A 15,432-nucleotide genomic window follows, 5' to 3' on the forward strand; every position below is an offset into this window, starting at 1 on the left:
CACCGGATTTAGCATATCAAAACTCATTTATTGAGCCAACACGACGTTTCGACCATGATGGTCTTTTTCAAGTGACAATGGCATAAACAAAATTCCTTCTAACAATATATAAGTAGTGCCCCAAACTTGCACACAATGCAACCTGTTCAATTAGTGGTGATGGTATTCATGTGCTGAATCAGTCCCTTGAACCAATGTCCAGTCTGTATCCTTGAGTAGTTGATCCCCAACAGATGCGAGTCCTCTTCTAAGTATCGTGATGTTCAAATCCACCCCACTTCCTGGTTGTTCGGCATCCATCTTGGTGACGTCATCACTCCGGGTCCTCAGTAGCTGGAACGCATCCGGGTCCTCGTGCGTTTCAAATCCGCGCATGCGCAGTAGATATCCGTTCGATCTCCTTCATCCCTTCTTAATTTGGAACGCATAAATCGCAGATTGCATGTGAATCATTGCGCATGCGCTAGTCATTCAACCTGGGGTTCTGCAAGTGCGGGGGGGATTGGCTGATCACCGGTTTTCTTCTGTAGAGGTCCATCGTGCGTCATCTTCTTCTGTTATTCAAAAGGGGTGGGGGGATATCTTCATATTCAGAAGTTCACGATGTTTGGAAAAAAAGGGGAAAAGGGGGGATAAGTCAGCACACTACTACATGAACAAGCTGCTGACATTATCTTACTGTGAAAAGTGATTAATAATAAAAAGTTAAAAAAGGTTGTTCTTTGTCAATTTTTTGAATTTTATAGCCCCAGAGGCATATTGACCTGACAGTTCGAATACTATTAGCTAATACAGCAAGCAGTGGCAGCAGCCTATGGAAGAAGTGCTTTTATCTTTCCTCAATGAAACAGCCTAATGACAAAAAGTCGTTCAGTCCGTTAGGAAATACAGTGGCTAATGTGTGAATCCAGAATGATTCACGCTGTAATAATAAAACATCCTTTTCTAGTCCTGCCCTAGCTTTTTTAATATGTTCAATACCCATTAGTTTTAATGATGATATAGGGTGACAAAATTCAGAGCAATGTCTGATAAGAGCGGCATCCTCTGTACAATTATTGATTTTACGCTTGTGTTCAATAAATCTAGTTTTGAGCATACGGTTGCTCTTACCAATATAACATAGTCCACAAGGACATTTGATCATGTAAATTATGTTCGTGGTAGTACAGGTGATACGTTCCTTAATATTGAACAACCTGCCACTTCTAGGATGGTAAAACTTGTCTCCAGTGTTCAGACTGTTACAAATGCTACATCCATAACATTTATAACAGCCTACCTTGGGTGAACTTAGGAAATGTGGAGTGATATAATGTTTCTCATTATCAGCCTTTATAAGAATGTCCTTTAGATTTTCTCCACGTTTATAAGCAAAACGTGGGAAATCCTTACAGACATCTTTCAGTGTATCGTCAGTCTGTAGTACTTTCCAGTGCCATTTAAGTGTTTGTTTAATAAAACCACTGGCTGTTGTAAATTTACTTACAAATGTAAGACGATCACTTTTAGGATTTGTTTGTGGGGTTATATTTAAAGCTGTAACAACTTCAGACCTGTTGTGTCCCCTTTCAACAAATCTCTCCTCAATCTCCTTCAGAGTATCATCCAATTTAGTAGGCCTATTTATTATGCGTGTAGCTCTAATTTTTTGAGAGAATGGTAATATTTGTTTCAGCCGTTCTGGATGGAAACTGGAAGCATGTAAAGTGCTATTTTTATCTGTGGGCTTCCTATATAGATCACTATGGAGATTTCCATCTTCATGTTAGAAGCACATCCAGATACGAAATCTGTTTAGTGCTCCAATTTTTTGTAAATCTCACTGTGGTGTTCAGCCCATCTAGATAATCAAAAAAATTGATAAGTTCTTTCTCTGTACCTTCCCAAAGGAATAGCAGGTCGTCAATATATCTACAATAGAATAACATCTTAGTGTAATGCTCAGTGGGATAAATACATTTCTGCTCAAAGTCAGTCATATACAAATTAGCGTAGGAAGGGGCCACATTGCTGCCCATGGCCGTCCCTGCTGTCTGTAAATAAAAAGTCTGTTCGAACTTAAAATAATTTTTATATAAAACGAAATGCAGGAGGAGCATAATATAATACACAGGTGGGTTCAATTTGTGGGAATTTACAAGGTTTTGTCTAATGACATCTAAACCACTATCGTGAGGGATTATGGTGTATAAATTAGTTACATCCATAGTTACCATGGTGATGGTCTTACCATTCAGGGGCACTGCGCGTATTTTGTTAAGAAAATCAAAAGTGTCCTTTATGTAAGATTTACTCTGAATTACCAAAGGTTGAAGAAAGGTATCAATAAAAACTGCTAAAGGTTGGTTGATAGAACATGTGGCTGATATTATGGGCCTACCTGGGGGATTTTGCAAACTTTTATGGATCTTTGGCAATAAGTAAAGGACTGGACGCCTTGGATTTTTCATAGTCAAAAAATTAACTATCTCCTCAATCCATAAATTGTTTAATCCTAATTGCAATATGCCCCTAATTTCAGTTTGATACCTTAAAGTCGGATCCATGTCCAGTTTAATATAACACTCTTGATTCTCCAGTTGCCTCAAGACTTCCACTTTATACACACTATAATCCTGCACTACGAGCGCTCCTCCCTTGTTCGCTTTTTAAAAAATGATATTATTATTCTCTCTGAGTTTCCATCCAGAACGGCTGAAACAAATGTTACCATTCTCTCAAAAAATTAGAGGTACACGCATAATAAATAGGCCTACTAAATTGGATGATACTCTAAAGGAGATTGAGGAGAGATTTGTTGAGAGGGGACACAACAGGTCTGAAGTTGTTACAGCTTTAAATATAACCCCACAAACAAATCCTAAAAGTGATCGTCTTACATTTGTAAGTAAATTTACAACAGCCAGTGGTTTTATTAAACAAACACTTAAAAGGCACTGGAAAGTACTACAGACTGACGATACACTGAAAGATGTCTGTAAGGATTTCCCACGTTTTGCTTATAAACGTGGAGAAAATCTAAAGGACATTCTTATAAAGGCTGATAATGAGAAACATTATATCACTCCACATTTCCTAAGTTCACCCAAGGTAGGCTGTTATAAATGTTATGGATGTAGCATTTGTAACAGTCTGAACACTGGAGACAAGTTTTACCAGCCAAGAAGTGGCAGGTTGTTCAATATTAAGGAACATATCACCTGTACTACCACGAACATAATTTACATGATCAAATGTCCTTGTGGACTATGTTATATTGGTAAGAGCAACCGTATGCTCAAAACTAGATTTATTGAACACAAGCGTAAAATCAATAATTGTGCAGAGGATACCGCTCTTATCAGACATTGCTCTGAATTTTGTCACCCTATATCATCATTAAAACTACAGGCATACCCCGCTTTAAGGACACTCACTTTAAGTACACTCGCGAGTAAGTACATATCGCTCAATAGGCAAACGGCAGCTCACGCATGCGCCTGTCAGCACATCCTGAACAGCAATACTGGCTCCCTACCTGTACCGAAGCTGTGCGCAAGTGGGGAGACTATAGCGCCTGTTACACATGTCTTATGTACATCAGTTATGCATGTATGTGACGATTGCAGTACAGTACATGCATCAATAAGTGGGGAAAAGGTAGTGCTTCACTTTAAGTACATTTTCACTTTACATACATGCTCCGGTCCCATTGCGTACGTTAATGCGGGGTATGCCTGTAATGGGTATTGAACATATTAAAAAAGCTAGGGCAGGACTAGAAAAGGATGTTTTATTATTACAGCGTGAATCATTCTGGATTCACACATTAGCCACTGTATTTCCTAACGGACTGAACGACTTTTTGTCATTAGGTTGTTTCATTGAGGAAAGATAAAAGCACTTCTTCCATAGGCTGCTGCCACTGCTTGCTGTATTAGCTAATAGTATTCGAACTGTCAGGTCAATATGCCTCTGGGGCTATGAAATTCAAAAAATTGACAAAGAACAACCTTTTTTAACTTTTTATTATTAATCACTTTTCACAGTAAGATAATATGTCAGCAGCTTGTTCATGTAGTAGTGTGCTGACTTATCCCCCCTTTTCCCCTTTTTTTCCAAACATCGTGGACTTCTGAATATGAAGATATCCCACCCTTTTGAATAACAGAAGAAGATGACGCACGGATGGACCTCTACAGAAGAAAACCGGTGATCAGCCAATCCCCCCCGCACTTGCAGAACCCCAGGTTGAATGACTAGCGCATGCACAATGACTCACATGCAGTCTGCGATTTATGCGTTCCAAATTAAGAAGGGATGAAGGAGATCGAACGGATATCTACTGCGCATGCGCAGATTTGAAACGCACGAGGACCCGGATGCGTTCCAGCTACTGAGGACCCGGAGTGATGACGTCACCAAGATGGATGCCGATCAACCAGGAAGTGGGGTGGATTTGAACATCACGATACCTAGAAGAGGACTCACATCTGTTGGGGATCACCTACTCAAGGATACAGACTGGACATTGGTTCAAGGGACTGATTCAGCACATGAATACCATCACCACTAATTGAACAGGTTGCATTGTGGGGGTTTGGGGCACTACTTATACGTTGTTAGAAGGGATTTTGTTTATGCCATTGTCACTTGAAAAAGACCATCATGGTCGAAACGTCGTGTTGGCTCAATAAATGAGTTTTGATATGCTAAATCCGGTGTGCCCTATGTTCCTTTGTTCATATATCCAGGACTGACTGCAGGCTTTCGTTCTAACACTGGAGCACCGGTAATTGTATCAATTTTTTCAATTTTGAGGTGTGCAGCATTTCTCTCTATTATATATATACACATACATATACACACGTACGTACGTACGTACGTACGTACGTACGTACGTGTGTAGCGGTATCCTACCTACTTACCCTATAATTATTTCAAAGCAAGTATAAACCAACCTCACACTGATGATACCCATCAAGGTTGAAACATGTCTGTGAGTGGTTTAAACTTGCTTTGCTAGTCCCATGCTGTGTTTAAAAAGCTGTGTGAACGGCAATACATCAGCTTAAATGGGCTCCATGTGAATTGATATTCCAGGCAAAAGGTGACACATTGTGTGCTCATTTGCATGTCATTTCCCAGAATCCCTTGCTTCAGTGGGAGCACTGTATGCGAGGGGATAATGGTTGAAAGGCAGGGGTGCAGACCTGTCTAAGACATGTGAAAGTGCTCACAAGTGATATTCTATATTGCCTATATGCTAACGGTGGAGGTTTTCTGTCACCTTTTTCACCCACCATAACTTAAAATGTATGATAGATAGATAAGCATTCCATTCAATTGCACATTTTCAACAGCTAGTGCCGATATTAGCCGCCTTATAAGAAGATTTTGGCATGTGATTGCATCTGATGAAAGGCTGCGCAACACGTTGGCGGCTCCTCCACTTATGTCATATCGGCAGGCACCAACTATACGGGACTCAGTTGTACGTGCCGATCTTGGGACTGCAAAAACTTCTAAGATCAGGTTTTAGGACCACCACAGTTAGGAACTTTCCCCTGCCTTTCGTGTGCCCAATGTGGCAATATTCAGAGGGTCCAGTGTTCACACATCCCCTCACGGGACGGAAATATCATATGAAGCACTATACTACTTGCAACACGGAATACATGATAAAGTGCCCTTGTGGCATGGCTTATGTTGGTGCAACTACACGTAAACGTAAAGAAATGGTCAGCCAACATAAGTCTACTATTCGATGTAGGGTTCTGGACCAGCCTGTGTCTGCTCACTTTTTGTCTGTTGGACATAGCATCAGTCAATTGCGGGTTCAGGTCATAGACCACGTCTTGAGACCTAGACGTGGGGGTTATAGGATTTCAATACAAAGGGCCGGGAGTTTCAAAGGGCAGGGAGGGGCGGGGGGGGTGCCAAAGGGCAGGGATGGGCGGGCGGGGCCAAAGGGCAGGGAGGGGGGGAGGGGCGTCGAAGTGCGGGGGGGGGGGACCAAGGGGCGTAGAAGGGTGGGGAGGGCAAAGGGTAGGGGGGCAAAGGGCAGGGAGGGGCGGGGGGGGCCAAAGGGCAGGGAGGGGCGGGGGGGGAGCCAAAGGGCAGGGAGGGGGGGGCCAAAGGGCAGGGGGGGGGGGCCAAAGGGCAGGGAGGGGCGGGGGGGGCCAAAGGGCAGGGAGGGGGCCAAAGGGCAGGGAGGGGCGGGGGGGGCCAAAGGCCAGGGGGAGGGAGGGCAGGGGGCAAAGGGGGCAGGGGGAGGGAGGGCAGGGGGCAAAGGGGCAGGGGGCAAAGGGGGCAGGGGGAGGGAGGGCAGGGGGGGCAGGGGGCAAAGGGCTGGGGGGCAGGGGGCAAAGGGCTGGGGGGCAGGGGGAGGAGGGGCAGGTGGAGGTTGGCAGGGGACAAAGGGCAGGGGGCAAAGGGCAGGGGGAGGGAGGGCAGGGGGCAAAGGGCAGGGGGAGGGAGGGCAGGGGGAGGGAGGGCAGGGGGCAAAGGGCACGGGGAGGGAGGGCAGGGGGCAAAGGGCAGGGGGAGGGAGGGCATGGGGCAAAGGGCAGGGGGCAAAGGGCAGGGGGGGCAAGGGGCAGGGAGGGTAGGGGCGGGCAGGGAGGGTAGGGGGGGGGCAAAGGGCAGGGGGAGTCAGGGACACGGTAATTCCCCTGCGTTTCCTCACCTTGCACACGGCCGCGCTCCTCTTCCTCCGGGTACCGGCCGCCGTCCTCCTCAACCTCGGGCTCCTCAGCGGAGAGGCTGAGACGCTCCGGTGAGGAGGTGCTGTGCCTTTCGCGGGGAGAGGCGGAGACAGCCAGAGGAGCGCCCTCGGGGACGGGGAGCGGCCTGTGTGAGGGGAGAGCCGCAGAGAGCGTGCTCTGTGTGTGTGGGTGGGGGGATAAGCGGGGCGGGGGGTTAACAGGGTGAGGGTTGAGCGGGGGGGGGGAGAGAGGGGGGAGAGGGAGGGGGGGGGGAGAGGGGGGTGAGCGGGCGGGGGGGGAGAGCGGGCGGGGGGGGGGAGGGGTGAGGGAGAGCGCCGGGTGAGGGAGTGGCCTATGGGTGGTGAGAGCCGTGGGGAGCGCTCTCGGGATGGTCAGCTGGGGGAGCGGCCTATGTGAGGGGAGAGCCGCAGAGAGCGTGGGGGGGGGGGGGTTGGTGTGTGTGTGTGGGGGGGGGGGGGGTGGTGGTGGGGGGGTGTGTGTGTGTGGGGGGGTGTGAGCTTTGGCCCGTCACTCCGCCTCAGGCCAATGAGGTGTGCGGGGGCGGGCGGGCCAAGGAAGCAATCTCATTGGCCTGGCCCAAGGTCCAATGGGATTGCCGCTAGGGACACAGGGAGACACATACAGACATAGCCACATAAGACGCTTTCACAAATATATAGTAGATATATAGTAGATATATATATATATATATATATATATATATATATATAAGAAAATAGCCGTGTTAGTCCAGTTGCGATAGTGCAGAACTCATTTATTCTGCAATATATTTATATATATATGTATATATATATATGTATATATATATAAAAAAAAATTTTTTTTTCACATTCTCCTTATATCATTCTACTAGAGGACAACTCAAAGAATTCCTCTGATTATATAGGCAGCATTTATATTATACTGAAAGTTGACAGGTGTATCCCATTTCATGGTATTTCATATTTTAGACTTTGCATATGTTAATGTATTCTATGTAAGAGAGATGAGAGATAGAATAACTATATATCTTTTTAACCCTACGTATTTGTTGTTTAATATAGAATACAAACCTATTTGATTTTTGATGTACTTCCACATGTACCTTGAAGGAATCACATACATTTGGAAGAGCCAGTTTCAAATCTCCAGCCGCTTCATCCATCTCTTTTTCCTAGAAAGAAACAAATGTACAATTCATACGAAAGCACACCAAAAACATATGTAAATCCAATAACTCGGTACAACATATGCTTACATACTTAAGACAAAAAAAATTAAGACATTATATTACTTTAAGCTCAAAGGAAATGGGACTGTCCAACTCACAAGCCCAGAATTAAAGGCCTTAAACACCTGAAGAGATTCTCAGTCAGATATGGTAAATATAATTTGTGGTCAAGAAATGCCATGTGCTATTCATGTGATGGGGGATGCCCAGGAATGCTGTCTAAAAACAGTTGCTGAGTGCATTATACTGAATATGATGTCATAGCATGGATCCCCTAGCATGAAAATAATGTGACTATAACAATTAACTAGGTCATGTGACTTCCAACAGGGTGTTCACAAACCCCTAGAGCAGGGGAGCGCAAACTTTTGAAGCTGCGCCCCCCTGCCTGGCCTCCCCCAGTCTCGCGGCCCTTCTACCTGCCAGCTGTGTCAAATGATGCGGCAGGGTCACGTGACCAGCAGCGTCATTTTACGCTGGTGACGTCACATGACCCCGAGTTGCCACAGAGACGCGTCTGAATCCTGGTAAGTGTTACTGTTGCAGACGCCTCACGCGATCCCCCGACATTTAATTTAAATGCCTTGGGAAGGAGCGCAGAACCTCTGCAACCGCCCGCGCCCCCCCCCCCAGACAAATCTCCCACCACCCCTGGGGGGCCATGCCCCCCCCTTAGTTTGTGCACCGCTGCCCTAGAGCTTTGTGAGGTTTCCCCCCCACAAAAATATAATGTAATGACGGATTCAGTAGTGTGTTCCTGAGCCCATGGGGGACTGTGCATTTCATAAGGCCTCAAACTGGAAGCTCTTGCTTTTATTGGCAACTATACCACCCATGCTAAGATGCAAAGTCGCTCCCCATAATTCTTTGATCAACAGCGGTAAGGCTACGGCCCCAGTCTTCACTGTAGCATGCGCGCCCGGCAGGGTCGTGGCACATGCACATGAGGAAACCGCGATCTGCGGTCACGCCTCTGAATGGTTATTGAGACGGAACGTGCGTTGAGGGGACGTGGCTAAAAAGTAACATCCTCTTCCACAGCAGCAAGCTGAAGAGTCTGCGCTCTGATTGGCTTGGGAAGTCTGCCATAGGATTGGTTCTCACGAACCCACGTGACGCTGTCGCTACTTCTGAAAAGATTTGTTGTCTTCGAAAAAAGTCTGGTCAAGCAATGCGATAGCAAATTGTGTGCCAAGGCAGATAGTGGACCCGGCCACATTGAGGGGCGGTACTTGTTTCTGCAGCGCACTCCATAGCGTGCACTGCAGAACATACTGGAGACCTAGCCCAAGGCATTGTGGAACGTGACTTTGGAATTTCCTGCAGTAATTAACAGCTATACCACCCACTCTCTCTGCATACAGTGAGGTTCACTTTGGGGCCTTATTCAGCGTGTTTCCCCCACAAGCTCAGGACAGTATACGGACTGGGATTGGTTTTGTTAGTAATAGTCTAATAACAAACAAGGAGAAAAAGAACCCCTACATTGGGAGCACTCAGCGGCTAGAGATACTGATGTGAGAGTACAATATTAAAACCTGATAAAGACACAATATATTGTCGTGTGATGTATAGTGAAATGGGATTAAAAACAACTTTATTGGGAGAAATCCTCAATTAAAATAAATGTCCTTATTGTAGATCAATCCTATATAAGCGGTGAATTAAAATACGGTGGAGGTGGGTGAACCAAAGGAATAAAGTAATCCAATTAGGTTCTAGGCTATCTGGGTGTCCTCTAATGAGGCAGGTAAGTATGTGCCAAACGGTTTCAGTAGTTTAGTACAATAACATAAAAATGTATAATATCACAAGTAGGGCTGTTGTAATCCAGTGCTGCGAGTCCAACAAATTGGCAGGTACACAGTCACTGCCAAGATGTTTCTGACAACGACTTGTGCCCGGAGCCCTCTCTGCACAAACTCTATGGCTAGGTGCTACTCATCACATATAGCTGGCTCAATAAGTAAAGTCTCTATTCAGTTTAAACACAATGCATACAATAAATGACTGTGGTCAACTATAAAGAACCAGTGCTGCGAGTCTAACAGATGGGCAGCAAGAATTTTTGCCCAGGTGTTTAGTAGACAACGACTTGTGCCCGGTGCCCGGTGCCCTCACGGATGTAAATAACTGACAGGCTCATGAAATCCAAAATATCACAAGTGTACACACTCTGAAAACCATACATATATGATAATGGAAATAGAGAGATCGATGGTAATAGTGTCCAGTGCCCTCGTAATATACCAGTGGCGGCCTGAGTTTGTCAAAGACACTTAAACACTATGCATCATAAGGCCATACACTTTTGCAAACAATGTAACACACAACGTGACTTGGACACAAGGCAGACTAAGCGTGTCTATTTGGCACCAAATCCTAACCTGTAATGTCCGTAGATAGCTTTCACTAAACCCCCCTCTCTACACACACCATACAGACCGTAGGAGTCTGTGAGCCGGATACTTCTCAGCGTTGGAGACAGTGTGTAACCGGAAATGACGAACCCGGAAGTCTCGGGGGACGTCACCTATGACGTCATTACGTCCGTAGTTGCCAAATTTCCTGCAGTAATTAACAGCTATACCACCCACTCGCTCTGCATACAGTGAGGTTCACTTTGGGGCCTTATTCAGCGTGTTTCCCCCACAAGCTCAGGACAGTATACTGACTGGGATTGGTTTTGTTAGTAATAGTCTAATAAGTAAGCAATACAAATGTATTAAATAGGGGTTCACAGACCCAAATGTTTTCTAGCAGGGGGTGCACAATGTAAAAAAGGTTTGGAACCACTGAAGTAGGTTAAAATGTAATGTTGGCAATGATTAAACGTACAGACATCTGCAGTGGTAACATGGACACAGAGCTACCCCAAAACAAATAACATTGTAATCAAATCTCTGGAATGTCTGTCTTTCATCATACTTATTAATATATAAAATGTTTAAAACGCGCAACGCAGTGAAAGTATTAAGCCCAAAGTGTGCTTACACAATAGTGAAGAAAGAAAACAGATTTATTTCAGTACGATTTGATCCTTTCACAAGTGCTTTTTTTAAAAACATGGACATGATTGTCTTTCCACACACTACATCCTCCAGCTGAATCTAGCTCTTGCATAGATATAGCAAAAATATCATAGAAATACAATTTCAGGAGTATATGTACTATGTGTTGAATTGCATCAGTGTCTGTATATGTACCACAGTATACTTTGTAGGTTGTGATACCCAGCAGTGTATGAAGGTGAGTTTAAGAGCGAAAATGTGCTAGCATTAATTACCAGGGTAAGCAATTATAAATGGCAGAGGAAACAAATAAAAAAGTGTGCTTACATAATACGTGGCCTTGACGTGACAGGCTAGTGACCTAGTCCTGGTTGTCCACCATCACTTACTGCTCTATTGACAACTCTGGAATACTTAAGTAAATCGGCATTTCTTAGGCTGTGTCCACGCTGCCGTTGACCGCGGTTGGCATTTAATCTGTCCGGCCACACTCACGCGGCGCGCGGGCGCTTGCCGAGACAGCTAAAATTGTGTTTCAGGCACACAGAAGGGTCACGATCTCCTCAGCCAATCAGAGCCAATCACTGCTCGATCAGGCCTTAGGCCTTGTCCAGGGTGGAAACAGACGCTGGCGCTCCAGCGCTGCGCCCTGCTCGGCCGGGCAATTCCTAGCCGGCTAGGTGTGCACGCGTCTGAGGGTGCAGCCATGGTGTCACGAAGCTGGTTTGCCCTCATTGGGCGAACCGCTCACGTGACGCGCTTGCAAGCAGCAAAATCAATCTTGCTTGCTCGGCAAGTGGCCGAGCAGGCGCGCCCACTGACGCAGGCTACGTGCATTGTCGCAACCTGTCCAGCGTGAGCGCACGCTCAGCACCACCCTGGACGAGGCCTAATATATGCAAGTCCCTACTCTCGCGGTGCGCGTACACACACGCTCAGCCGCGATCGAAGCTTAGGTAAACAAAAAACTATACTTACCCGCGCGCTCAACTACCAGCAATGCCCCCCCCTCCCCCGCGCGTACAAACAGGACACCCTGCGCTCATGCTTGGAGAGCTCTCCAAGCATGAGCGCGCTCAGCACAAGCGGGGACTTAGCCTAAGGCTGAGTACCTTCTGGCGCTGAGCGCACTCATACTTAGAGCATGAGCGACGGGTGTCCTGCAACTTGCGCGCAGGGGGGAGGAGGGAGGAGGGGGGGTGCAATTGCGGGCTATATGACCAAGCGGGAAAGTTTAAAAATGTGATTTACAAAAGCGCCGATCTTGTGCGCGCATCACATGATCGGGAACACATATATATATATATATATATATATATATACACATACATACATACATATATATATATATATATATATACATATATATATATACATACATATACATATACATATACATATACATATACATATATATATATATATACACACACACATACATATATAAAAAGTAGAATTTACCAGATTGGAGTCCGGAAAAAACGAGACAGCACACAGTCTTAGTAGTTCCAATGCAGATGTAATCAAAGTAACATGGCACCACCTCCAACGTTTCGGTACACTCAACGTGACCTTCCTCAGGGACGTGCAATAAGTGAATGCTAATCCACCACCTTATATACCCAAACAAATCAAAATTAAATCAAACTCACCCGTGTAGGAGCAACATTGCCCGCGAAACCGCGCTGCTGTGACACGCATGCATCTGCTGGAACGCATCGCCATCTTGGATTTACCAAAACCTCCCTTTCAACTACGGTGGCCTCAATGGTCTGACTATAGGCACGATCGCGCATGCGCGGACTCGTCTTGTCTCTCTTTGGCTCGTTACACGCAATGTGCTGATGAAACGCATCGCCATATTGCTTCCCAGCGTAGTACACAGTTAACCTAGCTACGGTGTCCCGAATGGCGCATATTGCCTATATAGTGGCGGTTCGCGCATGCGCGAACATACCCAGGCAACTCAATGCGCAAAATGTAATATAGCGCAGGCTCTTTATTCCTCAAGGGCTGACCCCACTATATGCATAACGGCACCCATATATGAACACGACCTCAAGGACCTGTATGAGGATCTGTGATTACAAGTGCCCCAACTACATAAAGCAAGGCACCCGGCCGATGGGACCATTGGGGAGGATATGATATGTTGTCACATTAAAGCTTATTAGAATGTATTTGGTTGTTTGCTTGGTCATATATACATATACAGAGGGACATACATATATATATATACATATACAAGTAACCGCGCCAAGCGCCGCCCGCTCAGCACCAGCGGGGACTCAGCCTTATGCCTGCGGCCAGACAGGGAGCGGGCACACTGGCTATTCGTGGCCGGCTAGGTGCACGCTCGTCTGGGGGCGCGGCCACAACATCACGGAGCTGGTTTGCACTCATTGGGCGAACCGCTCACGTGACGCTCTTGCGAGCGGCAAAACAAATTTGCTTACTCTGCAAGCATCTAAGCACCGAGCATGCACAGGCGCTTACTCACGCTTGCCACACACATTGCCTCAATATGCTTCAGAGTGGCCAGTGTGAGCGCCCCTGGCCGAGGCCTCAAGCATGAGCGCAGTCAGCGGCACGAGGGACACAGCCTTAGGGCTGGGACCCGCTACGCTCGGCGGCACGGGCGGCCGCGTGAGCGTTCACCACCAGCGGGGGAATCCTTCTGAGCAGGTCCTAGTCCCCCCTCGCTGCACGGCTCACTACGCGCTGTGACGCGTCAGCCGCCAGGGGATGCAAGAAAATTGTGATCCCGAGCAGTGACGCGTCACGTGGTGCGCTGATGAGCCTATCAGCGCCGGGAGTGGGAGCTGTCAGACAGCTTCCTACACAAGGTAGGGATGTGTGTGTGTGCCACAGCGTGTCAGCGTGTGTGAGGGGTGGAAGGGGGAGGGAGCGGGAGCTTACCTTCTTTCCAGCAGCCCGGGAGATCGAGCCCGTGTAGGGAGGAGGGGGAGTAGCGGGTCCCTCCGCTCAAACCACGCCCCCCCCCCTCCCACTCTCGCCCCACGGCTCCCTACAGACCGCATACCGCGGTTTGTGCCTGTCAGTGCGCCGCCTGTCTGCAGTGTGGGCACGCTGACTGAGGGAGCGGGGCCTTAGCCTTAACCAGTGCTTTGGACTCTCAGAGCTCCCAGTGGGAAAAAAAGGATTTTCGGTGAATTATTAATTAAGGACTTTGCATAACATTTACGAGTCGTCAGTTCCTGTAGTTTTTTTTTTTTTCTTAAGTGTATAAAAAAGAACTATGAACTTAAGTAACGAGTAAAAAATCTTACTGCTCTGCACAAGAATGTGCAAAAATACAATTTAATTACAAACATAAAAAGGTGACGTTGGATGAGGTAAAGGGGTGTCTCGGTAGTACTTGGATCACATATATGAGGTAAGTAGGGCAGCTTCTAGTGGGGAACATGTTAAGGGGGAGTTATTGACAGACGTGGTATGTCATTATCACACAAGTAACCTGGGATCACTTCGCAGATGTGACCGTCGCTCTCCTCGCCGCTCGCCCTCGCACCAATAGAGCTGCCGCCTCGAGTCGCGCCTCCAGAAATGAAACTCAAATCTACCGCCGAGTGACCGATGGGCGAGCACGCTCACGTACAGTACTCCGCGCGCTCCCGGTGTAAAATTTCTCAGACTGTGAGCCTGTCAGGCTAGTCCAGTACACTCGTAGGAGGAAAGCAGGAAGGAACGCTTTCGGCGCGCGCGCGGTCAATCGCATAATCACGTGGGGGCAGTGGGCGCCCTTACACCTTCCCATTTTACGCGCTGTTGCCTGTTCGGACATGTTTGATTCTGGCAAAGAAAAAAGGAAAATGAGCGAAGTTGTTTTAGACCAATATCATTAAATTATCAGCGGCGCCATTCGGCGCAGTGCGGACCAACGCAAATCATCAGGTGCTCATCAGGTGCTTTAGTAGGCACAGAAATATATAAAAAAAAAAAAAAGTGAACATGTATAACCTCATACAATACACAATGCATCTATGGAGATATATATATATAGCACATAAAAAGATCACTTGTGAGCACATTCACATGTCTTAAGCAGAGTCTGCCTTTTACCATTATCCCCAGCATCCACTGCAGCAAGGGATTCTGGGAAATGACATGCAAATGAGCACACAATGTGTCACTTTTTGTCTGAAAAACCATTGTTACATGGAGCCGGTGTTGCCATCTCTCCACTTTGGGTTTGGCATCCCCTTCTCCAGGCTTGTCCCTGAAATCTCCGGGTGGGCGACAGAGAGCAGTGGCATGCTCACATAAATGACAGGAGCCGGGCGGCAGTGAGCAGTGGCACACTCACGTCAATGACAGGAGCCGGGCGGCAGAGGATTGGACGACTGGTGGAGCGTGCTGTGTGCGCGCACAAGTGCCCCCAACTCACAAGTCAAGTCCAAGTCTACTGCAGCCAGCTACAGGTCACTGACTCACCTGGTCCTGTCCTCCATTGCGGTGCCACGCTGCGTGTGTGTGTGTG

General features: G+C 46.9%; 1 protein-coding gene across 2 annotated transcripts in view; it reads right to left on the reverse strand.

The window, feature by feature from the left end:
* Positions 1-14,643, reverse strand: part of TRIP13 (thyroid hormone receptor interactor 13) — a 237,077-nt gene extending 222,434 nt beyond the window's left edge. Inside the window, exons 1-2 of one of the 2 annotated variants that reach the window (XM_075586372.1) lie at positions 14,410-14,643; positions 7,763-7,863 (exon numbers count right to left, since the gene is read on the reverse strand). In XM_075586372.1, coding sequence (XP_075442487.1) covers positions 7,763-7,854 — 92 coding nt within the window. In that variant the 5' untranslated portion in view covers positions 7,855-7,863; positions 14,410-14,643. Of the gene's footprint in view, positions 1-6,670; positions 6,866-7,762; positions 7,864-14,409 lie in introns of those variants that run through there. The other variant, XM_075586373.1, reaches the window with a different exon arrangement.
* Positions 14,644-15,432: the final 789 nt, after the last annotated feature.

This window comes from Ascaphus truei, chromosome 2 (assembly GCF_040206685.1).
Source record: "Ascaphus truei isolate aAscTru1 chromosome 2, aAscTru1.hap1, whole genome shotgun sequence".
Classification (NCBI taxonomy): domain Eukaryota; kingdom Metazoa; phylum Chordata; class Amphibia; order Anura; family Ascaphidae; genus Ascaphus; species Ascaphus truei.